At 42.1% G+C, this 17,855-nt stretch overlaps 1 protein-coding gene across 2 annotated transcripts in view; it reads left to right on the top strand.

Moving 5' to 3' along the window:
- KIAA1958 (KIAA1958 ortholog) overlaps positions 1–15,518 on the top strand; it is a 59,247-nt gene extending 43,729 nt beyond the window's left edge. For both annotated transcript variants that reach the window (XM_042787707.1, XM_042787708.1), the window contains exon 3: positions 1,310–15,518. In XM_042787707.1, coding sequence (XP_042643641.1) covers positions 1,310–2,355 — 1,046 coding nt within the window. In that variant the 3' untranslated portion in view covers positions 2,356–15,518. The remainder of the gene's footprint in view (positions 1–1,309) is intronic.
- The last annotated feature ends 2,337 nt before the right edge of the window (positions 15,519–17,855 follow it).

Here is a 17,855-nt window from a genome sequence, read left to right as displayed (position 1 = left end):
TGTGGTGTGTATGTTGGGTGGGAAACACCTGGCAACACATGGCACTGCTGAAAGGACACCAGAATGTATGGGTTTTGCAATGAGATAGAACAAAAAAGAGCTTATTCTTTCCCCCTCCTCTGTTTATTAAACGGAACAGAGAAAAAAAGAATGTTCCATTCACAATTACGGAGAATAGTTAAATAACAATTTTTCCTTCTTTGCATTTGCTGTTCATTTTCTAAAACCATTGAAGTTCGTCACATTCATAATGACAGTTCCACCTATGTGCTTGTAAGCTGCATCCTTGTACAGACAGATTTTTGCATATGCAGTTTGCATATGCCAAGAAAGCAGTCCTTGAGTACACACATCACTTAAATGTAAAAAACTTTTCCTTTTTATGCTTATGATCAACCTGAAAATCATCTGTCAGTAACAACAATCATAGCGGTAGAATGTGAATGCTGTGGTTTGATATGTCACTGATTGTAAGGACCTTTGAGTATAGCCTTATAGAGCAATATAAAGTTGTTTCCAGAATTTATTTTTCTACAAAATGAAAAGAAATGGTCGCAATTGTACTTCAACTGTCAAGGTACAGCTTGATGTAGACAGAATGTATAATCATGGTTTTCTTCCTTATCTGTTGATGTGAACATATTAACTACTTTTTTTTTTTATTATTCTTGTACATTTGTAAATTATACACTGCTCTGTAGTAGTTTTATCTGCCAACTCCTCTGTTAGGATGTGTGGCTAATGCACATCCTGTACATTTCTGTAGTATTTTGTACTGTAAATTTCTGTCTATATTTATTTAGCTTTTTAAAAATGTTTTTGATTAAAGATAATTTTTACTGTCATAAATATCATGCTTTAGTTATTTTTTGTAGAAAAAAATTGGAACCAGTACAACCTCTGGTTTCATAAATGAAGCAATTCAGAATGGGCTTATTACTTGGATTGGGCCCTGCACACAGCATTGGGATCCACAGAAAAACCTTCTACCTTACATTTGTTCTAAAAAGCAGATTGCACTAATCCCAATGTTTTCCACAAATCTCTGTGCACAAAACTGTGCCCCAGTGTCATGAGGTTTGGCACTTTGGTTTTGTGCTATACTCTAGTACATCATTTGTGAAACTGAAGTTGGCTTTTCAGTCATGTAACAGGTATGTAATGATATTTTCCAGTGCTCTTTGTGGAGTTGATTTTAATTTTTTTCCTTTTTATTTTTCTTTTAAAGGAAATTTGTTTTGGGGAAAAGTGCATTGCACAAACTCACTGCTTCTGCTTTCTTTTGTCTTTCCCTTTCTGCTTCTTCCAGACCAGGATGAGAGAACAGCAGAGCTCAGCAGGGAGCAGAATGAGAAGACCATTCGCAGCACACAGACAGCTCTCCGCAATTTCCGAGAGTTCCTCATCTCCAAGTACCCCTCTGAGACCCGGGAGATCTATGTCATACCCTGCAAAGAGCTTGATGCCTACCTTGCTTCCTTCTTTGTGGATGCCAGACAAAAGGATGGGTCTGAATACGAGCCAAACAGTCTGGCCAACTATCAGTGTGGGCTGGAGCGATATCTCAAAGAGCACAGGTATGGATACAGTATTACAAGGGATAAGGAGTTCAAGAGGTCCCAGGAAGCATTAAAGCAAAAGCAAATAGAGCTGAGGTGTAAAGGAAAAGGAAACAAGCCACACAAATCCATGAAGCTCACCTTTGCTGATGAGCTTATCCTGCGCAAAAGAGGCTTGTTGAGCCGATACAATCCCGAAGGGCTGCTGAATCTCGTCTGGCTAAACAACACAAAGGCGTTTGGGCACTGCACGGGTTTCCATGGGTCCACCCTCAAGTGGGGAGACATCAGACTACGAGTGACGGAGACTGGGCTGGAGTACCTGGAGTGGATGGGGCCAGACAACGGAGATGCCAACGCCAAGAGCAAGAGAGGCGGGACGGACTCCCGGGTGTATGCAACCCAGCACTCCCCACAGACCTGCCCCGTGCAAGACTACAAGGAGTACGCCCAGAGGCGGCCTCCAGCCATGCGCTATGAGGACGCACCTTTCTACCTGTCCATCAAACCCGTCGTCAACTTGGCCGCGCTTCACTGGTACAATTGCCAAGCCCTGGGGAAAAACAAGCTTGCCAAGATGGTAAAGACGATGTGTGAGAAAGGCAACATCCCTGGACGGAAGACCAACTTCAGTGTCTACCAGAGCTGTAGCACCCTCTCAGAAGCGCAGAGCAACCAGCTGGTGCTGATCTGCAATAACTTGAGCCAGCAGGCTGCCCAGTCCATGGCAAGCCGTTCCAGTACTGGCAACTTCATAGTGTCAGCGTCCTATGACTCCTCCTCAGATACAGCTTGAAAGGGGGATATCACCTGAACACTTTTTTCTTTTCCTTTTTGTTTCAAGCATTGAATTTGTGCCCAATAGTACACATCAACTGTGATTGTACACTGTTCCCCCATAGCCCTCTCTCCAGTGTTAATTCACTTTATAAAAATATATAAATATATAATATATTTTTCTTTTTACAAATAACTCAATAGAAATAGTTTAGTATTACTAACATAGTATTTATAGTGTTAATATGAAAATGAAAGGTACTTATGGGTTATAATATAAATGCAGATTTTAAAAGGACAGAAATGGTTCTCAGGCAACACAAGATAGACTGGAAATACCATTTTTTAACATGCACACATCAGTGAGTTTAAATCCCCAGGGAGGCTTGCATAGCAATTCTGGTTTAAAGCATTTTTTCAGCTTATTTTAACATGACCTCCCACAGTGGAGGAAACTAACTTATCACTGGCTGCTGCTTCTTACCTGATGGCTTATTCTTGATCAGCAAGACCAAGATATAAGAGGTACATCAGTGTAAGTTCATGAAACCATTTACAACACTTTTTGTCTGTTTTTTATTTTGCTTCCTGAGGCTCATTTATGCTAGATGAGAAAAAAAAAATCCTGAAGTCAGCTAAAGGCTATTTTTAACTTTTGTTTTCGTTGATGATTTTCTGTGATCAAAATGTTGCTGGTCTTTAGACTAAAAAGTATTGTTTTCAACAATATGCAAAACTATAATGGCAAAACCACTGTCAGACACATAATTTTAACTGTTTAAGCACGGGTTGTTAGTATATTGTCACTGTGTATACTTAATGTAAAATCTACTGATTTAGAGCCACTCTTTCAGTATTCTGGGGATTGCAACAGTGCAGAAAAAACACAATCTTATCTCAAACTGCACAGAAAAACAATGCATCAAGTATGTCTTAAGCCATCATTTGAAATCCACAAAAAAAAAGTAGCATAGAACGTATAATGATAATTTCATACTCACTAGAGAAGGTTCAAAAGCTGGATAGTTATAAGTACTGGAAAACAAATTTAGGTCAGCTACACATAATCTATTTCTATTGCAGACAATGGAAAATGTGCATGTGAATCTGAAGACAGAATTTGGTCCTTAAAGCCTTGAAATAATGAGTGCTACTGTTTTGACTTTGCAATATAGTTGTTGTTTTTCTCTAAGTATGGGGAAAACACTAACAAATTCAGTATTCCAGTGAACGATTATAATTCTTGACCTTTAAAATGATTCACAGTACTTCTCAAGTAATTCAGCTTAGTTTATGTTCCACTAGGATATCCTAAGGCTGTGATGAGGCTTTAGACAAGTCCGCTGGAGTGATCTAATGCCCACTGAAGTTGATGAAAGAGTCAACCTCAGCTGACTTTCCATGGGTGTTGGATTAAACTGTAACTGAGGGCCTTTTTTGTTTTGGGGATTTATAATGTTAGTTTTCTTTATGCTTGTTTGTCTTTATTCCTTTGTGTTACTGCATTTCCTTCATATTCTTTAGATCTGCAACTGTGCAGTGACTTTAATCATCACTAATTCCAAAGAAAGGGTGAAACAAAGGTAGCAGACAGAAATAAAAATAACCAACCTGGCACCATTTAAAAATTGTTTCCTGCGTTGCTAGGAAGAAATGTTCCTGTGTGCGAGGAACGTGGCAGAATGCCTGCACCTCACTTAAGCCTTACTCAAGGTCTGTTTGGAGGCTGGGGTAGGTAGCAGATGAGCCATTGGAAGGTCTAAGAGCAGAGATTTCCACTATCATAAACATCTGTCCTCCCATGAAGCTTCCTGCAGATGACACAGCCTGGCTCTGATCTCTTTGTGCTCCGCACATATCAAGGCTGGTACAAAATCTGGGTTTCCTGAGGGCTGGCTGTCCCAGGGTCTTGCATGTCATGGCACTGTGACCACCAAATCTGCAGCCTCTGAGTTACTGGCTGCTGTCCCTCAGGGCTGTAGGGTAGGCAGTGGATTGGTGGGCATGGGTGATCATTCATACTGTAGAGCTGTGCTTTTGTGACTTGGTTTTGGGGCTTGAGACCAAATCATGACACTACTGAAGTGAGTGCAAGCTGTGTCCTTGATTTTCAATGCCATGGCAAATCTGACTTACAGGTGAAGGAGAGGGAAGCCAAAAAAGACTTTGTTCGGGTGCAGCCAGCAAGACAGCTGCCCAACTTCCAGATGAGGCCAGCCATCTGACTGCTATTTGCACAGCCTTGCCTTTTCATGGCACTGCTTTTAATGTGATACAGTTAAAAATAGTTTTGCAAGGCCAGTGCTGCTCTCTGTGGGATTTCTTTGCTGTTTCTCCCTGAGGATGCTCTTACTAGGTGTTAGAGTGTAGGGGGTTCCCATGCCAAGGAGCTCCCTAGGGGTGCCAGGTGAGAGCTCCACCATGGAGTCAACCTCTAGAAAAGTCTTTGGTCTCTGTTCCTCTCCTGCTGGCACTCATCTCAGCACTTCCCAGTGGCAGCTATTGCAGGATATGACCTACTTCCCCACCTTACCTTTCCTGTGTTGCAACATGAAGCTGGGTGTCAGCTGGCTTTTGTGGGGCAGATCTCTGTTTCCCACCTCTTCTCCCCTGCCTGACTACCCCTCTTTGCTGGAAGGAGCTGCCCTGAGCTTGTAGGGGAAAGAAGCCATCCCAAGTTGTGGCTTTCTTGTGTCTCCCTCAAGACCCACATGGCAAGAAACCAGACCTTATAACCAAATTGCTTTTCACACTGTTATCAGGCTCAGAACTTGGCAATGGTTCACATCTTCTATTGGTATGCCTTGGACATATTGCTTCAGAGTGGGCTATTTTGTGTGGGCTATTTAGTGTGGTAATTCCACAATTATTCTTGTCTCTGAGGAGGCAGATCACTGGTTGCTGATGCGCTGTGCTGCAAGCAGGTCTTTGAAGTGCTGTTTCACATGAGTGCTGTAATTCAGCCTCAGCACAGACCTTGGCTCCATTGACAGGAGCCAAAAATGCTCAGAGTCACCCAGAAGAAAGAACACAGGCACTCTTGGGTTTTGAACTTGGAGGTCATAAAAAGCATTTCCCATGACTTCTTGACTCTACATGCTGTCTGAGTTGCTATTTACCACAGTATTGGGATGGTTTGTGCTAATGTCCAGCCTTACGCTGGGTGAGGCAACATTTCTGATACCCTTAACTTAGCAGGGCACATCAGCAGCTTTTGCTTGTCTGGTTGGGGGATAAGCTGTGGAGTACGTGTGCTTATTGTGAAAGCCTCAATATTATCGGGGTGGTTTTGTTCTGATTTGTGACATCTCTAATAACTCCAGCTTCCAGCTGGTGCTGATGGCAGGTTGCCTGGCAAATTCTTACGGGGCATCCCCAGACAGGCTACTCATTGAAATAGTTAAACACATATGGCCAGAATGTGATACTTGAGTAGTATCGTACTCCAAAAATAAATTTATTAGCTTTGAAGGGCATTTAGCACAACATATCTGCCAGTCTTCCATTGTGGACAGTTGCAAGGAATCAAGTGACCACAGCTTAATGAATTACCATTCGTATTAAGGCCCTGGGAGGTTTGTTAGCCCACTGGGAGGGAGACTTCTGATTTAAATCACTTTCATGGTTTTGCCTCATGCTGGTGGGAGAGTAGCTGCGGCTCAGCTGACAGGTGACAACTCAGTTGCTTGTAACTGTCTCCCAGTACTCTGAGGGTGTCAATCCTGCTCCACCAGCAAGTTGCAAGCTCACCACAGTGGTGTGCAGCTTCCCTGGTGCTAAGACATGGCAGTGTGGCCAGGGGCTAGTGCTGCTGACTCTTACAAGTCTTCCTCGCTGCCTAAGCAAAGGATTGGGGTCTCCTACCGTGGGTCTTGATACCGGGTACCTTTCACCATGAGATCAGAAGAGCAGCTGGCAAAACACCGTACAGCATGCTCTCATCCAGCACAGCCTGTGGACTGGTGGTTGGGTGGGCTGGCCTGCAGTGAGGAGCTGCTGGTGGCTGGCTGTGCTGCTGACTACATTGTGCTCTGATGTAAAAGCTGAGTTTTTGCCCCACAGTGAGGCTGTGATTTCCATAAAACGGGAGTAGCTGGCTCCAAAATGGGGCCCACTTTTCTCCTTCCTTTTTCCCATTTTTTCTTGCCACTCACCTTTCTTTGATCTGGTGTTAGACCTCTCCAGTGAGTCATTTCAACTCACTAGCCCAGCAGAAAATGCAGCGGAAAAGGGGGGACGTCAGATAATTTTCTGCCAGATTACAGAGTTGAATCTGCTCACAAACTAAGGTGCAGAGCCAGTGGGGGAGATGGAGGTGTGTGTTCCTCTGCCAGTATCAGAGAGTCACTAACCTGGCTCAGCTACTGCAGCCTTGGAAACCCATCAAAAGTGTAATGCCGATTGAGACCCTTCTGAATCATTTTCAGATGTATTGGTTGCCTTCAGAACCATCTACCAGCTTTTGGGAGATTTGCTCAGTGCTACCAAGAGTAAAGTTTGGTCTTGAACCTGAGAAAGAGGCAGAGTGCCAAAGCACAGGCCTACGCACAGTGCGAAGGAGTCTGTACCAGTGTTAGCACAGGCTTTCCCATGTGGCCTTCTCATGACACCAAACCAAGAGTCAGACATGGGGATTATACATGGGTGTCACTGGACTGATCTGGATGCAGCTGTGCACAATAGATGCACTTGGATCTGTTCATGTGATTGCACATTTAGGTGGGCAGAGCTGCAGGCACTTGAATGGCTTAAGCTCTGTTTTATTAGTCACTCATGCATATATTTATGATATTGTGGGTTTGCACAATGTACATGTATTCATGCAGGTAGTTGGAACTAAAGTCTTTGATATCTGGGTGCTGTGAACTGCCTGTTTAATTTTCAAATATGTATTTATGCAACAAAATGTATTTTTAAGTGCAGGAGAATGGAATACTGTTGTGAACTACATTATAGACTAAATTACAAGGGATATCTAAAATAACAGCACATACCTTGTTCATCTGCATAGTGCAATAATTCTGTGATAGCAGCATCCAGGCTATTGACATACAGGACAATCTAAAAATGGAATCAGTGTCCCTGTTGCACATTCTCCTTCATGAAGAATATCAACACTTTCGAACTGTTTTGTGTTTTTGTGTTTAGAAGCTGCTGTGCACTGGTGTTCAGTCTACAGCGTAGCTGCCCTCTTAGAAAGCTGTGTGGAATGAGATGCAGGCAGCATGTTGTACTGATGTGCATGCTTGTCTCGGATGTTTGTGACCGGATCTTGTTCTGCTGTTTGCGCAAGTGATGTGGGGTGGGAAGATGGGGATCAGGAGGAGCAGGTGCTGTGTCACTCTAGAGCCTGGGCTGCCCTAAGGACTGAAACAGCCTTAAAGGAAACTGAGATTCCTGTTGCACTAGGTTTCCTCCCTGTCCAGCTCATATTTACCCTTTCTTGTCACCGTGTCTGAGTACATCCCGTAAGTGCATTGACTGACCTGACTAGCACATGTGGTGCATGGGCTGATCATTCCTTCTGACAATAAGCTGCAAGTGACTGTGATTGACTGACCGGTCTTCCCCATCCCCAACATCCCTGCTCCTCTCACCGTCCCTGATCCTCTAATATTCCCCTCTCCCAGCATCTGTACCGTGGGGCGAGGGGACCGCTATGTGCAGGGTGGCTCTTGGCTGAGAGCTCCCTCCTGCCTTTCAAGTGACCTTGTGCTTTGGGGATAACGCGCTCAGGGCAGACCGCCTCGCGTCAGGTACACGAGGTTTGTGGGATACTGCACGCGAGCACTCTGGAGGCTCGCATCTCTCATGCTGGAAGCACTCTCCCTCTCTCTTCTCTTCTGCTTTTTGTGAAAGAGCTTTTAATTCATGAAATGAGATGAAATTCACTTCTGTGTAGAGGATCAGGCCCACTCGTGTGCACTGTTTGGCCTTCCACTAACACCCTTAAAGTAGGACTGAGATGACTGATCCTCAACAGTACGTAACTTTTGGGCTCACTCTGTCATGGAAATCAGTTCATTTCATACGGTGCAGGCAACAGGGCATGGGGACCCCCCTGACTCACTGAAGTCCTGGAGGCAATGCAAATGTGTGGGAAGGAGGAGAGCTTACAGGACACAGAAATGTCATTTGATTCACCTGAAATGAGCCAATTCATGCCTCTCGGTTAGGGTATAGAAGGACTCGGCTGTTCACTATGAAACGTGTCAGGAAGTGGATCTGCTCTTCGTAATGAGGGTTCTTTGCTAAACATCAGTGTGAAGAGATGACTGCTTTGCTGTCCTTGTTCTTAAAAGAGAAGATGTATTTTCTTTTATTTCTGTGCTTTCATGTGTGTGCTGAATCTGCACTCTCAGTGCTGAGGAGGAGTGTGGAGAGAAGGCAGTCCAGCATAAAATATGGCTATATTACTAGCCAAAAAACCTGAACTATACTTTCTGGTGATGGTCCCCTTGTGCTGAGCCATGCCTTGGTGATCAGGGACAGTACTGCATCGCTGGTGTCTCCTGGCATATCTGTTGGCTCTGTGCAGAGCCAGCATGGGTGTCATTGCAACACTCCGAAAACTGAGAGCCTGGGGGTAGCTTGTCAAGAACACCCCTATCAGCCAAGAAGGGAGAAGCAAGCCAAGAAGGGGGAAGGCCCTAAGCACAACTAAATGATGGTGCTTTCCCCATGGACAGCATATGACAGACACATGAAGCTGCGCTGTTACCTCCTTTAGGGTTTTGGAAACCTAAGAGCCACCAGGGACATCACCGCTTCACCTCTTTCACAGCAGTGTAACTTCAGCTGGCGATGGAGCGACCCTTCTGAGGACAAGGCGGGTTTCTCTGAGCTCCCAGCTAGGTGTGTGGTTGCACTGCTTCCAGCTCCACCTGTGCAAACCAGGGGCCGGCCCATTCCTCCCCACTGCGCTGTCTCTGGCTGAAGCCTTGTGAAACTCTCCTGAAGTTCTCCTCCAGCACCTCGACCCTTCCTGAAACCAGCAGAGAGGCATTTACAGCGGTGAAATGCTGGAAAGCTAAAAAGCCCCACAGTTTAGAGACACCTGTGAGTTTACTGGAAAGTTTGACATTAGCTATTCACTGGAACATGTTCAAAGCTGTGGTGATGTCTTTAATTTCTAATCTGATGGGGAAAAAAATGGGTTTGGCATGAAATTTGCTTGTTACATGAACTGTTAGGCTTTAACATAGTCTCTAGAGTCTCAAGCAAGAAATTTATTTCCTGTTTTCTCACTGAATTGGTTAACATTAGTTGGTAATGCAGACAAAATTCTATTTGTTTTATTATACAAATACCATTAAATTAGTTGTCTGTGGATTGGAAATGGATTTACTGTTTCAAAGGGATTAGGATGCTTTTGCCTGATCTTTTATTCTTCTGTTCAGTATTCATTACACAGCAGTCACTAGTATCTGAAAAAATCACTACCTTTTCAGATTTCAGTTTGATATTTTATAATTCATAGAGGGTTTGCTCACAGTGTTTAAGAGACAGGTGAGGCAGGTGCTATCATTGAAATTCAGTGGGATAGAGTTTCAGTGGGAATGAGGTGTTCAGCTTTCACAATGCTTCAGGAATCCAACTTTGCATTTTTCGGTTACTAATGTTTTATACAGTCATAAGTGTCAAGAAAATAACGAAACAGACAAGTGAGGGGAAGAGAGTCTAGAAAATACAGAAAGTTTTGGACATAAATATTGTATTATTCTTACAGTAGAAAACTAAACTCATAAAATTAATATTTGCAGATACTATCTTTGCCATTTCAGCTGTTATTTTTGTGAAGAAAGATGACTGTGTCTAATATTCCTCATGCCTAGAATTTTATATGCTTTCTGAAGGCTGTAATCTTGCCAAGACTGTCCTCCTTACCATTATAGCATGTTCTCAGCTGCCCTAAAACATGTAGCCTTAAGTAGTCCCTGGTCTGCCCCACATTGCTCCTGCCAGAATTCCTCATTCTCTTCTACTATCACACATTTAATACACTTACTATAAGTCAGATTTCCAGCCTGAAAACAAGCCAGTGCCAAAGGCTTTGCTTCAGCCCCTGTATCTTCAGCAGTGGCTGCAAAGTGTAGGCGCAGAAGGTAAGGCAATAGTAATTGGCTTCAAACTGATTTGGTAACTTTTGTGTAGGAAGACAAATCTTCTCCTAGAGACTCCTAGTGAGGCTGAAGGTGCACTGAACAATGACTGCAGTGTAAATTGCTTTATGGAGGCCTTTGTTTTCTGCCTGGTGCTTATGGTTCAGATCTCTCAAGCTTTGCCTTATGTGGGAGCTATCTCTGTGAGCAGCTTGCAAGATGGTTCCTGTGTACAAGGCTGGATGGATGGATGTGAAATGCAGGTGCAGAAATACACAGAGCATTCAGGGATGGGCAGACGAAACGTGACATGAAATGCCTTCACGGAGCCTGAAAGAGCCAGGGGAAGAAATGGTGAGAACCTGATTTTGCTCCTGTTTGTGACAGTGTGGGCAAGACGGGTGGTGCTGCTGCGGGAGTGGATTTGGTGCCCGTCTTGCAGAGCACTGTGATAAATGCGAGCCCATGCCGCCTGCTGCCACCCAGCTCAGGCTGTTACCTGCACTTAGCTGTGAGCACATCAGCTAGTCCCCCTGGGACAAATGGGTTTGAAGTATGCAGGAAAAGGCATTGCTTGGCTGCTGTTGTGTTACCAGTTTGGTTTTGTCCGCGTGACCCATCTATCTCAAGATTATCTTGAGACCTGTCAGGGTAGACCAGATGTTTAAGACTGGAAGAAAAGTAAGTGGCAGAATATCTAAGTGTGATGAAGATAGTGGAAAGGCAGTGGGAAAGCTTGGCAAACACAGCAGAAGTTTTTGTCTTTTTTCCTAAAGAGCGCAAGCATAATCCTTATCCTTTAATATCCTACTTTGTTTTACATTGGAATTAGAATATCTTTTGCATTTGTTTTAATTATCTGACAGCTTTAACTCTGCCTTTGAAAAGCACTTTTGCTATGACAACCCTTGGTCTCATGGTGAGCAGTGCTTGGGAGAAACAGCTAAAGTAAGGCTTTTATCTTTCCCTGCATGCAGTGTTTAATCTTTCTAATCTTTTAATGTGAATGTATTTTCTCCCATTTTGTACGTTGACAAGATTAGCACTGTTTCTTCCAAAACAGCAGCTGAAAAATATATTTTGCTTAAATATAACCAAATTTCCACCAAACTATGTGAATTCTCCTAAGTGACTGATTCATTCTCAGAGTTAAACCTCTCTCTAAGGCAAACTTCCACTCACTGACTTTAATGACAACTCAACTTTTTTAAGAGCAGTTTGTAAAAAAAGTAGATTTTGTTAATTCTTTTGTTTTGTTTTATAAGAAAAAGATTCACTATCTTGCCAAATAATAATAATGATATTAATAATTAATAATAATATTTCTATGCATTGTGTGATTCAGTGATGTTGCTGTTGAAATTTTGCATGTTTTCTAGATGTTCTGGCATTTGTATGTTTCTGTGGTACTTGTAAAAATGCTAACCATTGCTGCTATAATCACCGCACTTCTAGGTAACTGAAAACTGTACTATGAAGCTGTGCCAGTTAGCAGGTTTTTTTTGTGTGTCATGGTAAAACTCTGCATTCTGCTGTTCATTTCCTGTTTTAAGCCCGTATTTAGTGCCTTCTGTGGAAAGAATCAATATGTTGTGATAGACGGGAGGTGCCAAACTTCTAATATCTTGTTCTGCACATATGATTATTTACCAGCTTGAAGCTTAAAAAAAAAAAAAAGGAAAAAGAAACAAATCTTGAACTCTCCATCTTTCTACTAAGTGTCTCCTAATTAATTTTCATTTGGGAAAAAAACGCTTTAGAAGAGCTGAAAAGAAGCCATCTTCCCCAGCTACACCTCCTGCAGCAGCAGTCTGCCAACTGTGAGTGTGGGGGGTACGAGAGAAGACGTAGTACCCAAATGTTCCTATTGGTAACAGATCCACTGATTAGCCAAGCCTATTCAAGTCATCGGGGAGCATGCCCAAATGCCGTTTAATGAAAACAATCTTCTGATTACCATAAGAAACTGTTAGCTCTCATAACAGTTGTGAGCCTGCTCTTGTAAACAAGTGTCAGCCCGGTCAAGTGGTGGATTCCAGTCCCTGTTGCGCCTCCGCTGAAGCCACAGATTGCTGCCAAATGAGACTTGGATGAAATTCAAGCCCAAGATTTTTGGACTCGTTCTTTCCAACTGCTTTCATGGCAGACAAGCCCTGTTTATCAAGATTCTGACATTGCATTTTCAATTCCTTTTCCACCCTCTGCTTAAAATCTGGCAATATAGCAAATACACAGACACATATGCAATCATTTTGATTCTCATAAGATTTTGACAGGCTGAAATTGTACCCTAGTGTAATCATACAACAGAAACAGGCAGGAGGGGAATGCAAGATGTTCATCTGTCTAGTGCATTTCCCAGCCAGAAAGCATGGTCAACTTTACCTAGTCTGGTCTTTAGAATAGTATTTTGTATGGAAAAAATAAAAGATTAATCATCTCTTTTCCATCTCTACTGAGAGACAGAAGCCTGTTACACACCTTGAAAATACTTTCCAAATCAGAATACCAAGTTGCCAGAAAAACTGTGTGATTGGGAAAATAAGAGTGTATTGAATTCATCCTTACAGGTACTGGTCTAAAGCCATCTCTGTTCTCCAGCAAGACAATTTACAACCCTTGTCATGTAAAATATTTCCGAAAAAAGAAGTTTATGCCAAAATTTTCAATGTGACTGCTCATTTTTGTGACACCCAAGACATTTACAAAAAACAGTATTAAGGGATGCAGCCCAGAACACACTGAAAATCATCCCATATAGTAGGCTGCAAGCCAGTCCCCCACAAATTGATGAATTTGAAAACCCCAGCTGAAGATCTAAACCTTCCACAAGTGATTAGGATGCTTAGAAGCCTTTTGCAACACTCTAGTTCCTATCTCTTGTAGAGAACAGGGCTCTCTTCCGAAATTTCAGGACGTTTTATTGTCCTTTTAAAATATGTAGCTGCTTCATGCTCCTGCGAGATCAGAAACCAGCTGAGACCAGCTGTAATGTGTTTCTCCATTGTTTTTCTTGTACAGTAGCCATTTACTCATGAACTCATGCTTCCACTGATATGATCAAAAAGTTTTGACTCTGCAGAACTCCTGCCTATGTGGCCCTAATAGTAAATATGCAAGGCAGTGATACACAGTCTTACTTCCTGCGTTTCTTCCATTTATAGCTAGATCTGAGTCTTTGTGGTCCCACCAATTGCATTAATTGTCTTAGGAATTGGTCTTCCTAGCTGCCTTTATGTCTTGGCCCAACTTGCAAAAAAGATGCATGAGATTCCTGCAGCACAGCAGCTGTTTTTTCCCCATCTTGTCTTCCATTGTGAAGTTAGATAAAACTGCATTATCTTCAGCTTAGATTTGAATCAGGAAAGTGATCAGTATCCTCTATTTAACACTTTGCATGTTGGAAATGCAGTTATGGTTCTACAAGTACAGATCTGGCTTTAGGATTTAGCCTGCAGCTTGTGGCATGTCTGAGTCTCTAGTAGCATTTGCTTTTCACCATGATTCACTGGTTTTAAGATGCAAACTGGCTGACAGCAGGCTGGTTTAGATATCACCTTCCAATCACTGTGATGCCTTCAGTGTATGTGTTGTCAGTCCTGTAATTGCTCTTGTAGTTACCTTTAGTCTCAAGTGCATTATATTGCAGGACAAGCTTGCTTTATGGCTTTTGGTTTGTTTGTTGTTTTTGTTTTGGTTTGTGTTTTTCAGGAAAAAACTATAGCTTAGGCTGTGCTGCTGAAAGGAGCCAAAAGAGAATTATCCATCCAAACCACAGTCTAATTTGGGGATTTAGCTTTTTTTGACCCCTTTGCAAGCCCCAGGTGTAATAAGTTATTTCAGGCAGAGATTTTAGCATGAGCAGTGCTACATCTTTTCCACTCAAAATGTGGTTTTCTACACACAGGGCACCTTCTCATAGAGATCTCTTGCCCTGTATTTGAGAGATTTATTATAAATCAATACAATGATTTATTAGGGAGAAGTAACATTTTGATGCATTTTAATGCATTAAGATCTGCAAATCTAGAATATCTGAGGGGAACGGAGAGATTACTGGATCTTTTCTGAAAACGTGAGCAAAATTGTCAACTACAGTCCATTTTCAGAGCTACCTGTTCAATCTCATTGTCCTCAAATTACCTTCTTTCTGGAGTTGCACAGTGACCTGAAAAAAAACAAGCAAAAGGTTTTGCTGCTGTAAATGAGGAAAAATTTCAAAACCTACTTTGAGCCCCAGATCCCCAACTGGATTTCAAGGGCTGGTAATCTTATTTGTTAGCTAGGTAAGTTTTGACCCACGTGCATGCCATATTGCTATTTCTGCAGAGTAATTTTAAGAAGCAAACTTCATACAGGGTAAGGTCCTTTGCAGGTGAAGACAAATATGGTCAACAAAGTTGTCTGTCACTTGTGCCAGTTGAGAGCTGTTTTTTTGTTGTGTTTTTTTTTTTTTTTTTTTTCCCTTCCCCTACTGCAAGATGCTCCACTCATCTTTAATTGGGATGGAGTAAACAAATGTATGTTGTACTGTTGGCTGCCACACTTTAGTCAAATGTCTCCCTGAAAAATGCTTTTAGTGTTTGAGTACAAAAGTGCCCTCAAAAAGAAAAAGTAAAACCAAGAGGTCTTTTTTTTCTTTTTCATGGTGTCTGAGTTTCATCCCTTGCTCAGTTTTCAGCTAATTAGGCTTTTGAAAAGAATGGATTCAGTTGTGTGCTAACTGGAGTATGACATTCACTTTTACTGATCTGCAAATTCTAGAGGTATTCTGATTTTTATTGCACTTCAGTTCCATTTTTATTCCCTTATAATAATCTTTAAGAAGTCTGGTTCTGCTGCATCAGAGATAGATTTCACTGTCTGTACAATGTTTGCTACAATTGTAGTGTGACTTTTTTTTTTGTTTTTTAAAATTTGTAATGGTACAGCCTTAAACTCCCAGAATTAAAGATGATTTTAAAAATAATCAAGAAAGTCATTGATGTCTGTGATAAGTGCATGCTTTATTCACAATATTTTGTCTGTAATTAGGTGTAGCAACCAATTCTTATGTATTTAATAAACTGTTTTCTGTAAAGTTGACTGCTTTCTTTAATCACTTGAAAACAATTTACTTGGCATTTCAAAGCACATTGTATTAAAAAAGCACAGTGCTCTTTCATGATTTTCGAGTATCAGCATAGCTGGGAAGTTCCCATGGACCTGTGATGCATTTTTATTAGCAGATTGCAAATAGGCTCACCAAGAAACAGTTGCTGTCATACCCTCTTTAACATCTGGGGTTGTGTTTCAGGAAAACATTTAAACAATTGCTTAAATCCTTCCCTGTTCAGGAATGTACTTACAAGCAAGCTTGACTTGAACCATGTGCTCATTTAATCTCACCTCACTAGGACTGAACGCCTACATCCTGAGAGCCTTGTTGAAGTAATTTTTCTGAACCTCATCTGGTTACATCAATTCCAAGGCACAGTTTGGCTTGAAATTACTGATTTTGCACTTAGAATTTCAGCAGTAAGGTCTGCTCTCTGCATAGTTTTGTTTTAATTTTCATCTAGAATAAAATCAAATGTGGACCCAAGGATATGGATCTTTTAAGACAGTTGCTTGTCAGGTCTGACTTTTCTCTGTTCAAGGGGTTTTAAAATTAAATGACCAGAAAAGTAAAGCTAATAAAGCCCCTGTGTTGTGAAAGAGAAACATATCAAGTGGAAAAATCCCTTGAGATCGCCAATGAAACTCCATTGAGCTGTTGTTCATGGGATCACTACTGCGTTGAAGAACATCAGAGTGTCTCAGGTTCTGCCAAAGGAACATGAGAAAAAGGAAGAAGCAAAATCCCTCAGGGAACTGCCGTCTAGGAAACAGCAGTGTGTTTGTGTTGGTGTTAGGACATCCGTGCAGGACAGTAAGAGCTAAGTGCCACTGTAGAGTAAGAAAAAACATATGTTCAGGTTAATGCCTAAGCTGTAGTGACCACTAAACATTGGGTCTATTGTGTAAGCCTGATACTTTCTATAAATGATGAAGAGCTTGCTAACAACCATACCGTTGAAGAGGAGCTAAAAGACTAATAGGGGAACATCCTGCCCTGGAAGGTCCAGAGGAGGGATCATTGCCCAAGAAGCATGAAGTCAGCAAAAATCTGTGGTAACTATGGGAAAGGTAAAGGTGTCACTGGGGGATCATGACCACCAACTCAATTCAAGACCAAAAAGACTTGTTCCCCCAAGCCTGAAAGGAGCATGTGTGCTAATTTATATAGCAAATGAGGCTAATTTAAATATAACTAACCAATGAGGGACAAAGTGATAAGAAACTAACCAGTGGTCATTACAGTAAATGCGTATTTGTGAAGTCTGAAGTGTATAAATGCACTGAAGTTATTTTGTGCAGTGTGCTAGCTTTGTGGAATTACCACCTAATACCCATGTCTGTGCAGACATGAAATAGAAGAAATACCTTGACCCTGTGCACACTGACTTGCATCCTGGGTGGAAGAACCCTTCTTTTGGGATAAGAACACCATAGGTGAGGGGTAGAGGAACATGATTTTCACCAGGTATTTTGGGACTGCATTTCCATCACCTGGCAAATTCTGCTGTATAAATTCCCTTCTTGATGCTTGGTGCTAGCAGTGGACTGTGTGTTGTTGCTCAGCACAACAGCACATAAAAGGCATCATGTCAAAGGTCCTGCTGTGGTCCCAGTGACAAGTGGAAAGAAAAAATAGAGCCCTTTGGAAGAAGAGAGAGAGACGTGAAGTATGGACAGGTGATGGCCAGGGGCTACCAGGTGCTTTTGCTATCTGTTTTAAATGCCCAGTAAAACTGTTGGATTAAATTTAGCTTGGATTAAGCTATCTTCACAGAAGTTGATGTGCTTTCCTTTGGTCTAAAAGTGAGTATGCAGGCATTGGTAATGGTTAACGTGGTTCAACTGATCAGATTGGCAAAGTTCTGGTAACTGAGCTGCTTTCAGTTTTCCCTTTGTACACTGGTTTAACCCAGATTACATTTTTAACCCAGATTACATTTTAAGAACGGATGTGCTTCCCCAGCTCATGGGATGTCTGCGTGTCCTCTCCTCCTCCTCCTCTCATACCCAAGGATAACCAGCAGCAGCATGCACACATTGTGTGCAGTTTTGCAGGGTTCAGGCCTTCTGAGTAGCTAGGCAAACAGCACCAAGGAATTTGGCTCGGTTAACCTGAGGTGCTCCCCCAGAATGATCTCATAAATGTGATGAAGTCTCCTGGCTGCAACTGAATATATCTGGACATTGTACTTGAGACCTTGCTTAAGAACATCATGACTACAACTGGTGTGGAAGTTGCTTGGGGACATTATGGCATATTGTCTCTTCAGATAGGCTTTGGAGATGGCAAATTGGGGTCTGTAAGTTGCTGGTGGTT

This window comes from Tyto alba, unplaced genomic scaffold (genome assembly GCF_018691265.1).
Source record: "Tyto alba isolate M040663 unplaced genomic scaffold, T.alba_DEE_v4.0 Super-Scaffold_13, whole genome shotgun sequence".
NCBI classification, from domain to species: domain Eukaryota; kingdom Metazoa; phylum Chordata; class Aves; order Strigiformes; family Tytonidae; genus Tyto; species Tyto alba.
This window is presented reverse-complemented; position numbering and strand designations above follow the sequence as displayed.